This window comes from Hakea prostrata, chromosome 10, assembly GCF_041222555.1.
Source record: "Hakea prostrata isolate BN-2017 chromosome 10, UWA_Hpros_2, whole genome shotgun sequence".
Taxonomy (NCBI): domain Eukaryota; kingdom Viridiplantae; phylum Streptophyta; class Magnoliopsida; order Proteales; family Proteaceae; genus Hakea; species Hakea prostrata.
The window spans coordinates 42823997-42838721 of NC_142609.1; the positions used below are offsets into that span (position 1 = coordinate 42823997).

The 14725-nt window shown below is 36.5% G+C and overlaps 3 protein-coding genes across 10 annotated transcripts; 1 reads left to right on the top strand and 2 right to left on the bottom strand.

Annotated features, from left to right (window-relative positions):
• Positions 1 to 1013: 1013 nt before the first annotated feature.
• LOC149003165 (polyubiquitin-like) lies at positions 1014 to 2609 on the top strand. The gene has a single exon (XM_089138469.1). The coding sequence runs from the start codon at positions 1113 to 1115 to the stop codon at positions 2607 to 2609; it is 1497 nt and encodes a 498-aa protein (XP_088994595.1). The 5' UTR covers positions 1014 to 1112.
• A 780-nt stretch (positions 2610 to 3389) lies between these two features.
• Positions 3390 to 4362, bottom strand: LOC149003166 (CRIB domain-containing protein RIC6-like). The gene is made up of 2 exons (XM_089138807.1): positions 3946 to 4362; positions 3390 to 3850 (listed from the first exon to the last, which is right to left on the bottom strand). Exons 1-2 carry the CDS (start codon positions 4271 to 4273, stop codon positions 3390 to 3392), a joined length of 789 nt encoding a protein of 262 aa, XP_088994933.1. The 5' UTR covers positions 4274 to 4362.
• A 3564-nt stretch (positions 4363 to 7926) lies between these two features.
• LOC149003167 (glycolipid transfer protein 1-like) lies at positions 7927 to 13906 on the bottom strand. Of its 8 annotated transcripts, none has more exons than XM_089138048.1 (7): positions 13752 to 13906; positions 12648 to 12776; positions 11399 to 11454; positions 9725 to 9855; positions 9420 to 9555; positions 8828 to 8956; positions 7927 to 8123 (listed from the first exon to the last, which is right to left on the bottom strand). In XM_089138048.1, exons 2-7 carry the CDS (start codon positions 12763 to 12765, stop codon positions 8088 to 8090), a joined length of 606 nt encoding a protein of 201 aa, XP_088994174.1. In that variant the 5' UTR covers positions 12766 to 12776; positions 13752 to 13906; the 3' UTR covers positions 7927 to 8087. The 8 variants fall into 8 exon arrangements, with proteins under 8 accessions (XP_088994174.1, XP_088994175.1, XP_088994170.1 ...); XM_089138049.1 differs by having other exon boundaries at positions 12648 to 12781; XM_089138044.1 differs by having other exon boundaries at positions 12648 to 12786; positions 13752 to 13905.
• Between the last annotated feature and the right edge of the window lie 819 nt (positions 13907 to 14725).

Consider the following 14725-nt stretch of genomic DNA (forward strand, 5'->3'; position numbering starts at 1 on the left):
CGTAATTTATTACACTACGGGAAGAAAAAAAAAAAAAAAAAAACCAAGACTTAAGGACCAACTGGTTGATCTTTAGTTGATGTATAAATGTAGACCTCAAAGATAGCAAGCTAAGGTGACTAAGATCTACAATTATAAAACCACCAGAGGTGGTGATCCCGAGCTCACTCCCAAGTGGTTTAACAGCCTCTATGTGTCCTTGGTTCAAATCATTTCTGCTCTCTTCTTTCTTGTATTGGGCAGTTGTATGCTCTTCAGCTTGGGCATGGGGTCACTACTATCTTCTGTGGCTACGCTGACAGGGCAAGTGCTTGTGCTGGTAGTTCATAGAGCTAATACTTACATAGGTTGAACTCAAAAGTCCAAATATTGCGTAGTGAGGGGCGTCAGGCCGCCAATAGTGCATCCCCTTATTCTTAAAAAAAAAAAAAAAAATTACATATTTTGATATTATTTATTTGGGATCATTTATATTCATAATCAATATTATTTATAAAGAGATAATTACAACAAATATTATATCAATTATGAGGAGTTTTTTTTGGGCAAAAAATTATGAGGAGTTTGAAGTTCTTGAGTAACCCTCCTAACGATGATTTCTTTAAGGATTATATCAGCGTGGTCAGCAAAGCAGATTAGCCGTTACGACGAATGAGACCCTGAAAACTAGAAAGCTAGATTCCCTATGAAACATAATACAAAACCCTAGAAGAAAATTTGAAATTTAACTCTCTAATGGCCAACGATCTTCCGTATATTGAATTGGGGTTTACTTCACATTCCTGTGTTTTGCTTAATACATTCCTTTTTCTGCTGCAAGAATCCCATTTACACCTTCACTTTGCTGAATTCCCAACCCAATTTTTGCTCCATAGAATAAAGTACCATTTTGCACTTGCTCCCTGACAAGGTACGCTATTCGTTTGTTCTTGCTTTTATGTATAGGATTTCAATTATCGAATAGTGAAGCATGACTGAAAAATTATAGCTTTCTTTCTTTATTATATGCTTGTTATTCTGGAAGTGAGACACCTTAATTATATGTTTGAGATGTTCAAGAACTTGTTAGAAGGTGTTCTATCTATTAACAATTTTTTCAGCCTCTACTTTTAATGAGAGAGAAGATGAAAACAATACAAATATTTGTTAAGGTTGTACCAAGTGGTTTGTTCATGGGTCGTACGGTTAACAACATAGATACAATTTACATGATCAAGTCTATAATCGAAAAAATCGAAGGAGTCACACCCAAAAATCAGATGATCATTTTCAATGGGATAATACTAGAGGATGACATGAGTGTTGCATCTTGCAATATTGAAGAATTTGCTGTCCTTTATGTGGCCTTCAATCAGGATCTTGTGGGTAATGAGATAGAGAATGTGAAATCAAATCAAGGAAGCAGTAAATTTCTATTACCTGTGATAGATTTTGTTGGGAAAAACATTTTTAATGTTGCTACAACAAACACCGTCGAGCTTCTCAAGGCAATGGTTGAAAGCAAGATTCATGTTTCACGACATGAGCATAGTTTGTTTCTTTACAACACACATCGAGCAATTCAACTTGAAGATGGTGGAACTCTGGAGAGTTATGGTATCAATGAAAATTCTGAATTAAGGATGTTGGCTCCACACTTGAAGATATCCATTAAGATGCCAGAATATGGAAATGTTTATCATGTTGATGTCTATGATTTTCTGACAGTCCATGATATAAAGAAGAAGATTTGGAATAAGATGGGATACACAGAAGATAGACAAACCCTTGTCTATTGTGGAAGATCTCTTGGTGATGATGAAACTTTAGTTGCTTATAACCTCCAAAATAATTCTATTCTTCATGCGTTCTTTGGGTTCAAATTTGAAAGCAAAGAGCTAATCTTATTTATCCATGATAAGAAAAAGGGAGCTACATATCAACTCATGGCTCAAGAATGGTACAGTGTCCTGAACATCAAGACCCTCATTGAAAGCATGCTGGGTATACCAATAGGCCTTCAGGAGCTTAGCTACCTACAAGAAGATTTGAAGGATTGGAAAACCCTGACCCACTATAGCATTGAATGTAATTCAACTCTCTGCTTATTTGTTGATGGCCATCCAATAGAGATATTCATTGAGAAATCCCAAGCTAAAGGGAATGATAGTGAGATTATTATGCTTGAAGTGAAGAACAGTGATACCATTGATGAAATACTCGCAAAAATCCCACAACATTATATGATTGGTGGAGAAATTCTTGGTCTAAATTGTCTTTTCCTTGGTGAAACTCGACTGAAGAATGAATTGAATCTAGCAAATTATGGAATTAAATCAGGGACAACGCTCTTTTTGGAACGTAGTATTCAAGTTAATGTTGGCATTCCTAGTGGTGAAGTGGTCATAGTCGATTTAAAACCTATGGATTCAGTAGCTTTTGCAAAGAAGAAGATTGAAGATTTGTGTGGAGTTCCATTTCAGCTACAGACACTCACCTACCTTGGAGATGAAGTGGATGAGTTATATACACTTGAGGATTATGAAATTCATTTGGGGAGTCTTCAGTACCTTAGGTGGAGGTTTGGCGGCAAGGATTGGTTGTTCTTCTGGCCTATTTATGGAGTTTAAGCTCCAAATAAGTTTTAGGACTAGACTGAGGATTCTAGTGAGCTATATATATATATATATATATATAGTGTGTGTGAACTGAATTCAGTCATTTACTCCATACACCATTTTTTTTTTAAATTTCCCCAACACAATCTTCTCTGTTGTTTTTCATTTTTGTTTGCATCATTTATTGCTTTTCTGATTATGGGTTAATTTTAGCTCCAAGAGATATAGAGAAGAAAATAACCATACTTTTACACCTTTCCAATATTCTGAATATTCATGTGTAGGTATGCATTGTTTCAACAAAAAAGGTTGCTTCATTTTGAACAAATAGTCAGGGGTTTGAATATGGAAACAGCCCCCTTGTGAAGTAGAATAAGTCTATGTTATCACCCTCCCCAAAACCCACAGTGGTGGGAGCCTTGTGCTCTGGGCATGCCTTGTTGGTTGTCTTTTGTAGTGACTTCTGTTTCTAGTGTCTTCAAGCTGTTAGACTTAATTACATTAGTGAAAAAAATTGTTTTGTTCTAGATCATTCAATGTAGAAGTGTTTAATTTCAGGCTTTGTAGGCTTAGCTGTTACATCATTCAATCTCTTGTGCCTGATTAATGCCCCCAATAACTATGGTGTAAAATTTAGTTGATCCATGAGTTACTGAAAGAAATAATGAATCTCATGATATTAGACCTTTTAACTAAGCTATGTATAAGTAGCTACTGGAAGAACAAGAGAGAGGAAAAAACTTCCATGAAAAATTACAGTAGACCTTTTCTGCTTTACAAATCATGAGTTTCTCAAGAAATACCATGACCTCTCTTTCCTTCCACAGAACCCAAGGGCTTTAATGGTGACTTTGGACAAAGATCACTGTTGAAGTCGTCATTGCTTCCAGATCCAGGATCAGAGAAGGGAGCAGTGTAAGTTATGGGAGATGGGGCTTTGGATCTAGCAGGCCTAGTTGAGCCACCCCCCCCTGATGCTTCCTTGGGCTTCCTACGACGGATTTTCTTTGGTTCATTCGGCTGTTCTTGCAAGGATGAATCTATACTGGTAGTTTTGGATCTCCTTGATGTTCTGGATGTCACCTCAGTGACATCTCGTGAGGGAGAACTAATCGAAAGTCCAGTTGTGGACTGGCGCCTTGATTGCTTTTGCTGATTTTTGCTTGGTGAAGCTGTAGGGGAACCAAGGAATGGTTGCCGTCTCGATGGTTTTGGTAATTCTAGCATGTCTCTGGCACCAGTCTGATTTAGATCTGCAAACAAGTATGTCAATGTTACTTCTCTGTATCTTTGAATTTTTAACAACAACCATAGAGAGCTGTCACTCAATTCTCAATAGAATATAGGCAATTTTTCTGTATCATTTTGATTCTTTGGGTGTTGATGAGGGTAACAGAAGCACCTTTAGCATTGCTTTTAGCCACTCCAATACCTGGTGGTGCTGATGAAACTTCTGATTCCGAACTAAAGTCATTCATCTGTACAGGTAGGAAGAACACATTAAATACTATAAATTCAAAATCCAGAGATATCAATATTATTGATAGAAAGCATACCCAGCTAGGTGATTCTACAGATGGACCATCCCATCCTATGTGTGCTACATGTTTTACATCTGTGGGATAACCAATCTCCATTTCCTGCTGCTTTTCATCATGATCTACATCAATGTTCATCACATTTTATCGGCATCAACAAGTTGTGTTCATATCATGATGAAATTAAAACCATGAAAGATATAACAAGCAACAATCCTAATGAAGTTTTTACATACCAAATATCTGAGAAATGTATCTTAGACCTTTCAGAAGGCCCTTCATCTTGGTTGACATTTCCAGTGATTGAAGCTGCTCTTTATGTTTCTTAGCAGGCTTGGCAGCTTCTGATCGTGCAGCCGTAGGTTCTGAACTTGATTTTAAAACAGAGAAACCAAGAAGAGGCGTGGAGAATTAGATATATTTGACACGCAAGGAGCAGTTAGATGTTTACATCACTATATGATTCCTTTGCTTTTTCTGTCAATCAAGCTCTTAATTGGGAACCTGCCCAGGTTGTATTGTAACCAGAAAAATCAGAAACCCAGTTGAGAAATGACTTCTATAGGAAAACCAAACCCAAAATGGAACTCAACTTCATGAGGAGAAAAGAAATATAAATCCAAACCTCTGAAAGTAGCTGTGTAATGACAATATGAAGTCCCCAGCTCGCCAAAGCACAGATCTATGTTGTGTTTTCTGACCAGATCCGCATGATTTGAGTCAGCAAACATAATGTCATATCTATAATTTTGTTTACCTAAAGGAGGGGAGAACCCAAGCAACAAAACACAGAAGAATTCAGAAAGACCCAGAAATTATTCTGATGCAGAAGAAGTAGATGAAGTTAAGAAAAAGGGGAGAGATTAGAATCCCAAAAAACAGTTAAAAGCAATTAGAGATGCGTTGTATGTTGCCATTGTCCACAAATCAAAGCCAATATCTGGCCAAATTTTGGTGGTTTCAAATCTCAATTGGTGGATGGAAGAAATTGAAGTCTTCCATTGATCCTCTTGAAGGGCTGAATTGGTTTGGCTATTTTTAGGGTGGTGTTCTTGTCTAAACTGAAAACGCGGGAAGGAGAAAAACGGTTAGGAAATTCAAAGGTGAGAGACAGTAGTTTAGTTGAAGGGGGAGGAAACGCATACTAATTTAAGAGAACAAAATGAGGGAAACTGTTCCCAGCCTTGCAAAGTCAATTAAGCCTTTGTGGTGCCAGTGAATGGCTGAGTCCGGATCATCTCCCCTGACGTCTGTGCTCCCCGACGGCTATTAGCCACAAGTTACAGGGGGTCCACAGGATTAGGGTGATGGGTTTTTTTTTTTTTTAATATGTTTTATTATTTTTTACTTGTGGACCCCTTATAGTTTGTGGTTGTAAAGCCGTCTGGGGAGCACTCTTGTGCTCCTCGTCAGGGGAGATGATCCACACTCGTGAATGCCTGGGGATGAAATCCTTTTGTTGTTCTTCTAGTTAGCCCGCATAAGGAGAATTTGCAAGGGGTCAGGCAGAATAATATATTAGGTTAAAGGCTCAAAGCATATCATATCATATCATACTATCATTATAAAAGCATGAACTCATGGAAAATGGTTACATTTCGCTTACCTAAAAAACTGCAATTCAAATTGTTAAACCTCTGAGCCATTGAAAAAAGATAACCAAAAGTATAATCTACCATTCATGATAAATATGTTGAGTCAAATAAAAAAAAATTTATCAATAAATATGAAAAAGAAGAAGAAGAAAGTTTTAAACCATTCGTATATCAAAATGACATGGCGATACATTGTGAAAAATAGTACATAAGAAACATCAAGAAATGCCAAATAATACTAAATTGTTGATTAAAATATCAATAATTTTTTAACCTAAAAGATTTTGATTTATTTAAGCATTCGTAAAAAAATCTATGAATTGCCAACACAGAGCTGTTCTAGTGGTGAAACCAACACCTCTTAGTGAAGAGGTTGTGGTTCCACTCTTGCTGAAGCATATTAATTTCCCCATCCTCAGGCTTAATAAAAAGTCCCTTTGTACCAAAAAAAAAATAAAAAATCAATGAATTTGTTACACTCTTTCTTTTCCCTCCTTAAATTTTTAATTCATCTTTAATTTCTCATATAATATAAATATCTTCGTTTTCCCCCTTTTTTTTTTTTTTTTTTAAGAAACCATATATTTAACTCTAATAAATTTTCATATCAATAAATATGCTGCAGTCTATCTTCTTACTTAAACTTGTTCCTCTCCCTCTCTTTTTGAGAAATTGTTTAACTTAACTCTAATAATTTCTCATATTATATAAAAAAAAAAAAAAAATTACCTCCCACTCTCCGGATCATTTGGATAACACCTCAAGAAACTATTTTCAATTGTCTTTTCGTCCTTCAAATTCTCCACAACCTTCTCCCCATTTAACATTTTGGCTTCTCTCTCATTTTTCCAAAAAAAAATCTCACTAATTTTGGGGAGAAAATCATTCCCCCAGTAGTCAAGCATTTTATTGGCTTAAGCTGAGGGAGTGACTGAGCAAGGCTCAATAACCACTCAGTGGAACATAGCCATTCAATCGGGTTTGACACTAAAAGGGCCTTCCTAGCTAGGAGATCAGCTATTGCATTAGCCCTCCTAGAAACATAAGAAATCTTACAATCCAAAAAATTTTCAGCCAAGATAAGAAGATCATCAAGCAAAGGTTTCACCAGAGGCAAACAATCCTTACTATGACCATTCACCAAATTTACTAGTCGTTACTTGTCCGTTTCAATGTGTATATGTTCAATGCAATTGCCAAGGAGTAAAATAATCCTTTCCGAAGTGCAAGGGCTTCACTTTCCAACATTGAGGAAAAACTGCTTGGAATAAGACCATGCTAGTTGTGGCTTCCCTTCCCAATTTCTACGAGCAAAACTGAGGCCACCTTTTCTTGATTTTTCCTTCCATGAAGCATCAACTTTAAGGTTGATGATAGGTTGATTTGGTGGTTCCCAACTATGATGTTCCCTTATCCGGTTGCTTGTTGATTCAACCCAATTATAGTGTACCTTTCTACTTGTCCAATATTCCTCATGGCCTCTTGAAGCATCCAAAAAAACATCCCTTGCTGTCCATTTTGTTGTTCCTTTCACTCGATCATTCCTTGCTTTCCAAAGTGACCAAGCAATAAAAGAAATGAGACTATACGCACTTTCACTCACATCTTTGACCTTCCTCCATCTTCTAATCCATTCGGCCATGCTATTAGAGGTGGTTGGTGGACATTTCCAAGATAAAGGACAACCAAACCAAACTTGTTGTGTAAAGTCACATTGAAAGAGAATATGAGAGATGGACTTCTCTCATTCCCCACATTCACCACAAGTTGTGTCAATCTTCATTCCTCTACTATTCAAACCCACCATTGTGGCAAGAATCTCATTGCACGCGCTAAGGTATTTCTTTGGATCATCATTGTACTTTACTTTGAAAATCTTAAAGAATCATCCCTGAATCCCATGGTAGAGTGTTCAGGTCGAAGCACAAACTTGACTTGTAGTGGTTGATTTCTTGTTCTAAAGTTTTACAATAGAGGAGCAAACACTCTTTAAAAGTGTATGTAATGGTAGAAAGAATTAAGGGTGGTGTTATACACTACACTGCAGGGGAGATGTTGCAGCTTGCCCACCTTTTTTCCCCCTCTTTTTAGGAACACTCTAGCAGGATATTTTTGTCAGTTTTGAGTAAGTTTGAAAAAATAGACTCCAAGTTTTTTTTCTTAAACTGAATAAACTTGTATAACAGCTAACAAGGGTAAATAGAAAAGAATTTGCATTCAGAGTGCCAATAATAGAAAAGAATGAGTTATTGTTCTTTTAAGGTTTACAGGACTTCTTCAATTCTCAGGATAGCAAGAAGTATGTGAAGCAAAAATGCAAAAGCTAGATCTGGTTATCATCAGAAATCTCTTGGTAATTAGGAAGCTTTCAGATTGTCCATGCCAACACTAGCCTGCAGCAAAACAAATGGAACAAGAATGAAAATGCCACACTGGAAATATAAATCATTAGCTGAAACTAAAAGGAATTTTGACTAATATGTTTCTTCACAGATATTCTCTCGTCCGGACTTAATGGCAACTATTCCAGCCGCCTATGCGATTCTTCCTTTTTTGCTGTATGGGAGATACAAAGCGCAGTCCTCAGAAGGTGACATGTGGATCCCTTGGGATCCAACGATTGTGATTACTAGGGGGGAGATCCATGTGTTGCCTTTGGAGAGCTGCACGGGTATCTCCGGCATGGCAGCAAGAAAAATACATACATATCCCATTCAATTCCATATTACCAGGCATTCCCTATGCCCTATCCCTTTGGCTTCAAAAAGACCAATCATAGCTTCAAATAGAATTATGACCAATTAATCTGTGTAGCTAACTGTATTTGGTTGGATTAAAAGGGGGAAAAAGAGTGCAGCTAAGTGTAAATACTTGTCTGGCTACAATGACATAACTTACAATGTTAAGTCAGAAAAAAACAAATTGGAGCAGCAAGATTTCACATTCATCTCTCTTATTTTGATAGAGTTAACAAAGAGAAAAATTAGACAAAATAGGTATGGGGTTAAATTTTAGGGATGCACTTTTCTTTGTATGCAGAATTTGTAGAAATATGTCGTGTAGAAGTTAATCGATCCCATAAACTGGAATATCTTACCAAGAACTTGTGATTCTCTTCAAGAAATGGAGTGAAAGTCGAATAGAATTTTTCAATGTCAGCATTGATATCACCTCCCGCAATGACATCCATGAACTTCTTCCTATCTGGGGCTAGTTTCATGGCAACCTGCAATTGAGTAACAAAAAGATGAGACAGATGAGTAGCACGGTTACCAGTATATCTATTTTATCAGGAAGTCACGTACGTTTAATTCTAGCCACCAGTCATCAGACCACTGTTACGTTTGGATAAACATTAAGATCTAAGTGAAAAATCACTCAAGAAAATCTTCTTCTTCTTTTTTTTTTTTTTTTTTTTTTTTTTTTTTTTTTGGGGGGGGGTTCTAGTGGCAATGCCTATACAGTAGAGAAAGTGCATAGGCCAAAATGAGAGGAAGAGGGTTTGGGATAAGAATGATGGTAGTGCAGAGACCACTTATCACACTGAACAATTTTGAAACTGAATAACATAAAGATCAGGACACCGGAGTCTAAATGACATCTGAACAGTTTCTAAAATAGGAAAATATTGAGAATATACAGTATGAAAGAAGTTGTTTGGAATGAAGTTTCATAAGGATGAAAAGTACACTGAAACTTGAACTGGCAAGCCAGCCATGCCATTGCTTCAGGGTCTTGCTGTAAGAATCAGTGCAAGCTTTAGACATGTTCCAATCTGGATGCTCCATCAAGTTGCGAAACAGTGCAACCAAGAAATCCATTGCCCTGAAAATTCATCAGCAACGTCTGAATTTATACAGAAAAAATTACCATTTTCACATATAGCAATTAATGTGCACAAGGCTCATCTGTGCAAATATAAGAAACACATGTTATGAATAACAAGTTACATATAGTTACAAGCCCATGCAAAGTTACAAAAAATTTCTCCTACCTTGTCAACCACAGAAGACCATTGGTACAGCTGGATGAACTTTTTGCAGTTTTAGTTTGTATCTCAGCTTGTACCATACTGTGTAAGTGATTGAACTCCGTAGGATTGGATAAATATTTAGCATCCAACCTCTGGTAGAAAAATAAACAGGGTTAATTTCTTGAAGTAACTCCGAAATCTACGTTTCCATTAAAAAAAGTCAAGATATTTATATAATCAACAATGCTAGAATAGCTCCAAAACTAAAAGAAGCTCCAACAAACATGTTTAGGATCATAAGACCTGAATCTAAACCAGGTAAACCCATTCAAAATTTATGATAATTCACCAAAGGTCAAATTCTAGTTAAAGGAATAAAATGAAGGTTAGATCCATGTGCATTTTATGATTTGTTATCTACATTAGGTGATAACTTTGATTAGTATGGTTTATCTGAATCGTGGAAGATGAAACTAACTTGCAGGAAGCTAGTGGGATCATCACATAAGTGGCATAGAACTCAGGAGAATGATCTTGAATATTGTGGTATAGAACTCAGGAGAATGATCTTGAATATTGTGGTAGAGTACCCACTACATGGCCAAAATGAAGGAAGAAGGAAGAACTGAGTAAAAAAGGTCCAACACATGCATTCAAAAAATGATGCAAATGAAAATCTCCTCAACAACATTACCATCAGAAGGCCTTAAATGTTACTAGTTCAGAGACACTACATGTCAAATCACCACTTAAGAACCTAGTTTAGAGAGGCAAAGTAACAGAAATAAGACAAGGTTTTCTTTTTTCTTTTTTCCCTTTTGGTGTGTGCGGACCTGGGGGGTTGGGTTGAAGTTGATTGAATTTCCAAATTGATAATTTAACCAACAAAACCACTTCGTCAAAATCAAAACATTTGATATATGTACATATGTCATAATTCTTAACAAGACATTTCTGCTCTTACTTCATTTTCCAGACAAGTACATGAAACTATAAAAGATCACTGTTAGTCTATCTCATCAAGCAATGATCTTGAGAACATCATAACTGAATGCTGGTAATCATATAAACTGTTAGTAGAAGAAAAAGGAACCAAGCTGCCAACACCTTCCAGTAACAGGACTTTTGCTTTATTACAGTTGAAACAATCATAATCCTGCCCACCCAATTCTGTCCATTACCTGTGCCTGGCCCTACATTGTGATCATGATTGTAATTAGTAACCCAGATGCATCCTCTTGCTAAACCAAAGAACTATGGAAAATTTTCAGAACCTCAAAAGGAGAAAAATTCTCAGACCAGCACACTGCTGTCATCATCCCCAAGGTTGTATGCGTTTGTACTCATGTGAAAACCCTAATCCTAACATGTGTTGTCTTAATACTCACAAAAGAAGATGAGCCTTAAAGTTGCAAAAGCTAACATGACGAATTTTTTACCATGGGTTGCTACAGGGATCCTTTCTTGTTAGTGGTGGAACATTTACTTTAATTAGACTTGGAAATAATATGATAAAAAAAAGACAAAGACAAAGATTACTTGAAACTGTGGCAACTAACCATACTTGTTATTACATCCTATGCCAACTTCATCAATATTCTTCATATTGCAATTTAAATAACATCAAATTGTGGCTATGGGGAACAAGTTGAAAGAACATCAATCAAGGAAATGCATAAGAAAGCACTGTCTTACCGAGATATTACCACCAATGTCACTTTTTACAATTGCCATAGCACCCCCAAATTTATCTGGCATATTAAATAATCAATCAAAATTCAGTTTAAGAATCATGCTTCAGCAAGAACTGAGAATTTTCTGTTTCAAGGGAGCATTTGGTACATATCCTGAATATAATTTAACATGGTTAAACTGAAAATCTACAATGTTGTGAAGCAGTAGAACCAGGGAACAGAAAAGCCTCAATGAAGTATGTATTTACACTATTCAAGAATGAAAAAGATACTGATCAGCAATGGGATCACAAATCCTCCAGTGCTAGTTGTTTCTGTAATATACTAGAGAAGATGCAGCTCAGAAATTGATAAACAATGCTGTTTCCACACTCAGCTGCATTGCAAAAGCAGTTTGCCCCTACTTGTATGGCATTTATTCATTTAATATTGCACATATAATTGTCACATAGCATCATCAACTTGAGTGGCAAAGCTAGGAAGGATAGGGTAAGGAATGGGCATACTAGAGCTGGTCTAGAGTATAAAAGATAACCTACGAGAAAGTCCATTGAGGTGGCACAGCCACGTTCAATGGAGGCCTTAAAATGCCCCTACATAGAAAAGTGATTTAATCCAAGAATTCAACTGTTTTTCAAAAAACAACCATACCAACCTGGATGGCTGGATGTACCATTGTGATTGAAGAGAACTCAATTCATTCCCAACCGGTCAATAGGAAATCCCCAATAAACCCTGCATTTCAAATTTTACTTGATTCAAGACCTAAAACTCTGTTGCTAGCTGTGCTTGAAACTCTATTGTTTGATAAAGATTTGATCTCATTTTCATCTTCCCACCTCATATAAAAGTTCAGTTTTCAGCCTTTTTTTTCTTTAACATGGAAAATTGCTTTTGGTATGCCTTTCCTGACTTAATCTTTGACCACAGTATTGGAACATGAATTTCAAATTTAATCAAATATTACTCGTATAAAAGAAAAGATTATTCTGCATAAACAAAATCAAATTAACATTCAAAGTAGAGTGGGAGGGCAGTATAAGTTTTAAGAACATATGCAAAGCATAAGTAGATAATGTTGAGCCTACTATAGAAGTCCATTGGCAATTGACATTAAATGAAATGAAGCAAAAGTGCAAGACGTTGCTCTGAAGTTATTAGAAACTACAGTCAGAAAAATTGTGGTACTCAAAACATGGTGAAGTTGCAACAAACAGGCAACTCTACAACTTGAAATTGAAAAATCATACCCAAAACTGGCAATATGAGCTTGCAAACTTCCAAGAAAGGTTTGGTCAGCATTTCCCCATCTTCAGACTTCACGTGTTTCATTCCTTCCAGACAAGGGGTGAAAATGGACCCCTCCATAATTACAATTTCTGCACTTTACTGATAACTGCAGATCAATTTTGATATTTTATCAAAAGATTCTGATCAGACAAAGCATGGAATAGATAGAAAGACAACATATGTTCTAGCATATTCTGTTTTTGTTTTTGCTTTTGACTAATTTGGTGAGGAAGCAAGTGAGGTAGTCCTAGAACAGTTAAAGATGAACCCTGTGGTGTCAGTAGAGACTGAATTCAGAACTAACTAGACAAATGTGCTCAGTGGGTGAATTGTGAGTATACAGCTAGCTTTGAGATTCAGAAGATCAACGAAAAACCATTGATGAAGCACATTATATCAAGATAGTTAAATTCTTGGATATCAAAATAAAACAAAAGAGAAGAGGGCGTGGATTTTGGAAATCCTTTTCTTGATTGGGAGAATAACTATACGAATCTTTAAATCAAATCAACAGTGTCTAACAAGGAAATGAAAAATTAAAATGCTGGATAATGCATCTCGAAAAGACACCATAAGAGATCAAACAAAAAATGAAAATTAAAGCCTATAATCAAACACGTAAATACGGATAATGCAGAATCTCCCGTTCCACCATAAGTGCAATTGAGGAGCTGAAAACGAATGCTCTCCGAAAATCTACACATAATCTCTACTCAAATGGGAAAACAACAACCAAAAACCAATTCCATTAGATCTAGCAATAGGGTGGCGCCCAACACCTCAAAAAATAGCCAAACACTTTACGTTCATCTCTATCCTACACAAAGCAACAGAACGCTTCATGATTCATCCAAAGAAACGCAGATTATTACCGAGTGATTACTCAATTTGTTGATCTCAGAATACTTAGTTCGTTGAATCAAACAAAATGAGAGTCTCCTTTCTGATCCGAAGTTGGAAGCAATAGATAGATAAATAATCCAATTAAAAGAGGTTCTTCAAATTTCAAAAGAACAATCTTTCTGAAACGAGTATATAGATCAGAGAAGCGTAGTCAACTATACCTTCCGTAAACGATGGCTGGAGAATGAGATCCAATTCAAATGGAGAACCACTTTTCACTTTGTAACGCTAACAGGTGCTTTTCATGAAAGAGGAAGAGAGAAGGAGGCACGTTCTTCGATTGTGATGCGAAGCAAATCACAGTAACTTGCTCGCACGTACCTGGGAAATGCCTACATGCTTACGTTAATAGGTGGGAATCCATCCACCATGTGGTTTCAGATGCACACGATGGGTATCGAAGTTCGGAAGAAATGCTAGAATTTTTTTTTTTTGGGAGAAAAAAATGCTAGAATATTCGCTACCGTATTGGTCTTACCAATCTAGCAACTTAGTGAAAAAGGGCCCACCTCTGGTCCACCTTGTCAATACTCAAAGATAAGACTTCTTTGCTGGATGGGGATTTTGCTTAAGGGCAGCGGATCTGGACCATGCGCGCTGCTATTTACTATTGGGCAAGGGCTGGCAGCGAAAAAAAAAAAAAAAAAAAAAAAAAAGGTTCAAAGTTCTCGCGGTGTGCCTTTTGAATTTTTTTGGGGGATATGCATTATAGTACTTTAAATTATAAATTAAGGATATGAAAATATCTTTAAAAGATAAACGATTAATTATTTTATCATTTTGAAAAGCCTTTGGAAATCATTGATAAGAAAATCATTGTTAACGTAGAGTTGCTCTAGTAGTAAGACTCATGCCTCTTAGTGTAGAAATTGTGAGTTCAACTCTCGTCAAGGTGTCTCTCCTGAGGATGTAATTGAAGTACGTAAGCTGACCGAATAAACCTCAACTCCTAAAAAACAAAATCCCTCCTTAATTGCGATGAGTATATTCCATTGTTCTTGTTTACTAGTGTTAGGAGCCCATGCTGTTCCCATCAAAGGGTAAACTAGCAATGCTTTCATCAACTGGACTCTCATAATCTACGATGCCACTTTACCTATGATTGTTCAAATCCAAGTCGCATCAAGCAAGTTGG

What these genes read in the sequence shown, in the direction of transcription:
- LOC149003165 (XM_089138469.1), top strand. Translation starts at nt 1,113, where the DNA reads ATGAGAGAGAAGATGAAAACAATACAAATATTTGTTAAGGTTGTACCA.
- LOC149003166 (XM_089138807.1), bottom strand. Translation starts at nt 4,273, where the DNA reads ATGAACATTGATGTAGATCATGATGAAAAGCAGCAGGAAATGGAGATT. An exon ending in CAAAATGATACAGAAAAATT is followed by an intron (nt 3,851 to 3,945) that starts GCCTATATTCTA and finishes ACTTGTTTGCAG; the next exon opens with ATCTAAATCAGACTGGTGCC.
- LOC149003167 (XM_089138048.1), bottom strand. Translation starts at nt 12,765, where the DNA reads ATGGAGGGGTCCATTTTCACCCCTTGTCTGGAAGGAATGAAACACGTG. An exon ending in GGTCTTCTGTGGTTGACAAG is followed by an intron (nt 9,556 to 9,724) that starts GTAGGAGAAATT and finishes ATGAATTTTCAG; the next exon opens with GGCAATGGATTTCTTGGTTG. An exon ending in TTGCCAGTTCAAGTTTCAGT is followed by an intron (nt 8,957 to 9,419) that starts GTACTTTTCATC and finishes ACTCAATTGCAG; the next exon opens with GTTGCCATGAAACTAGCCCC.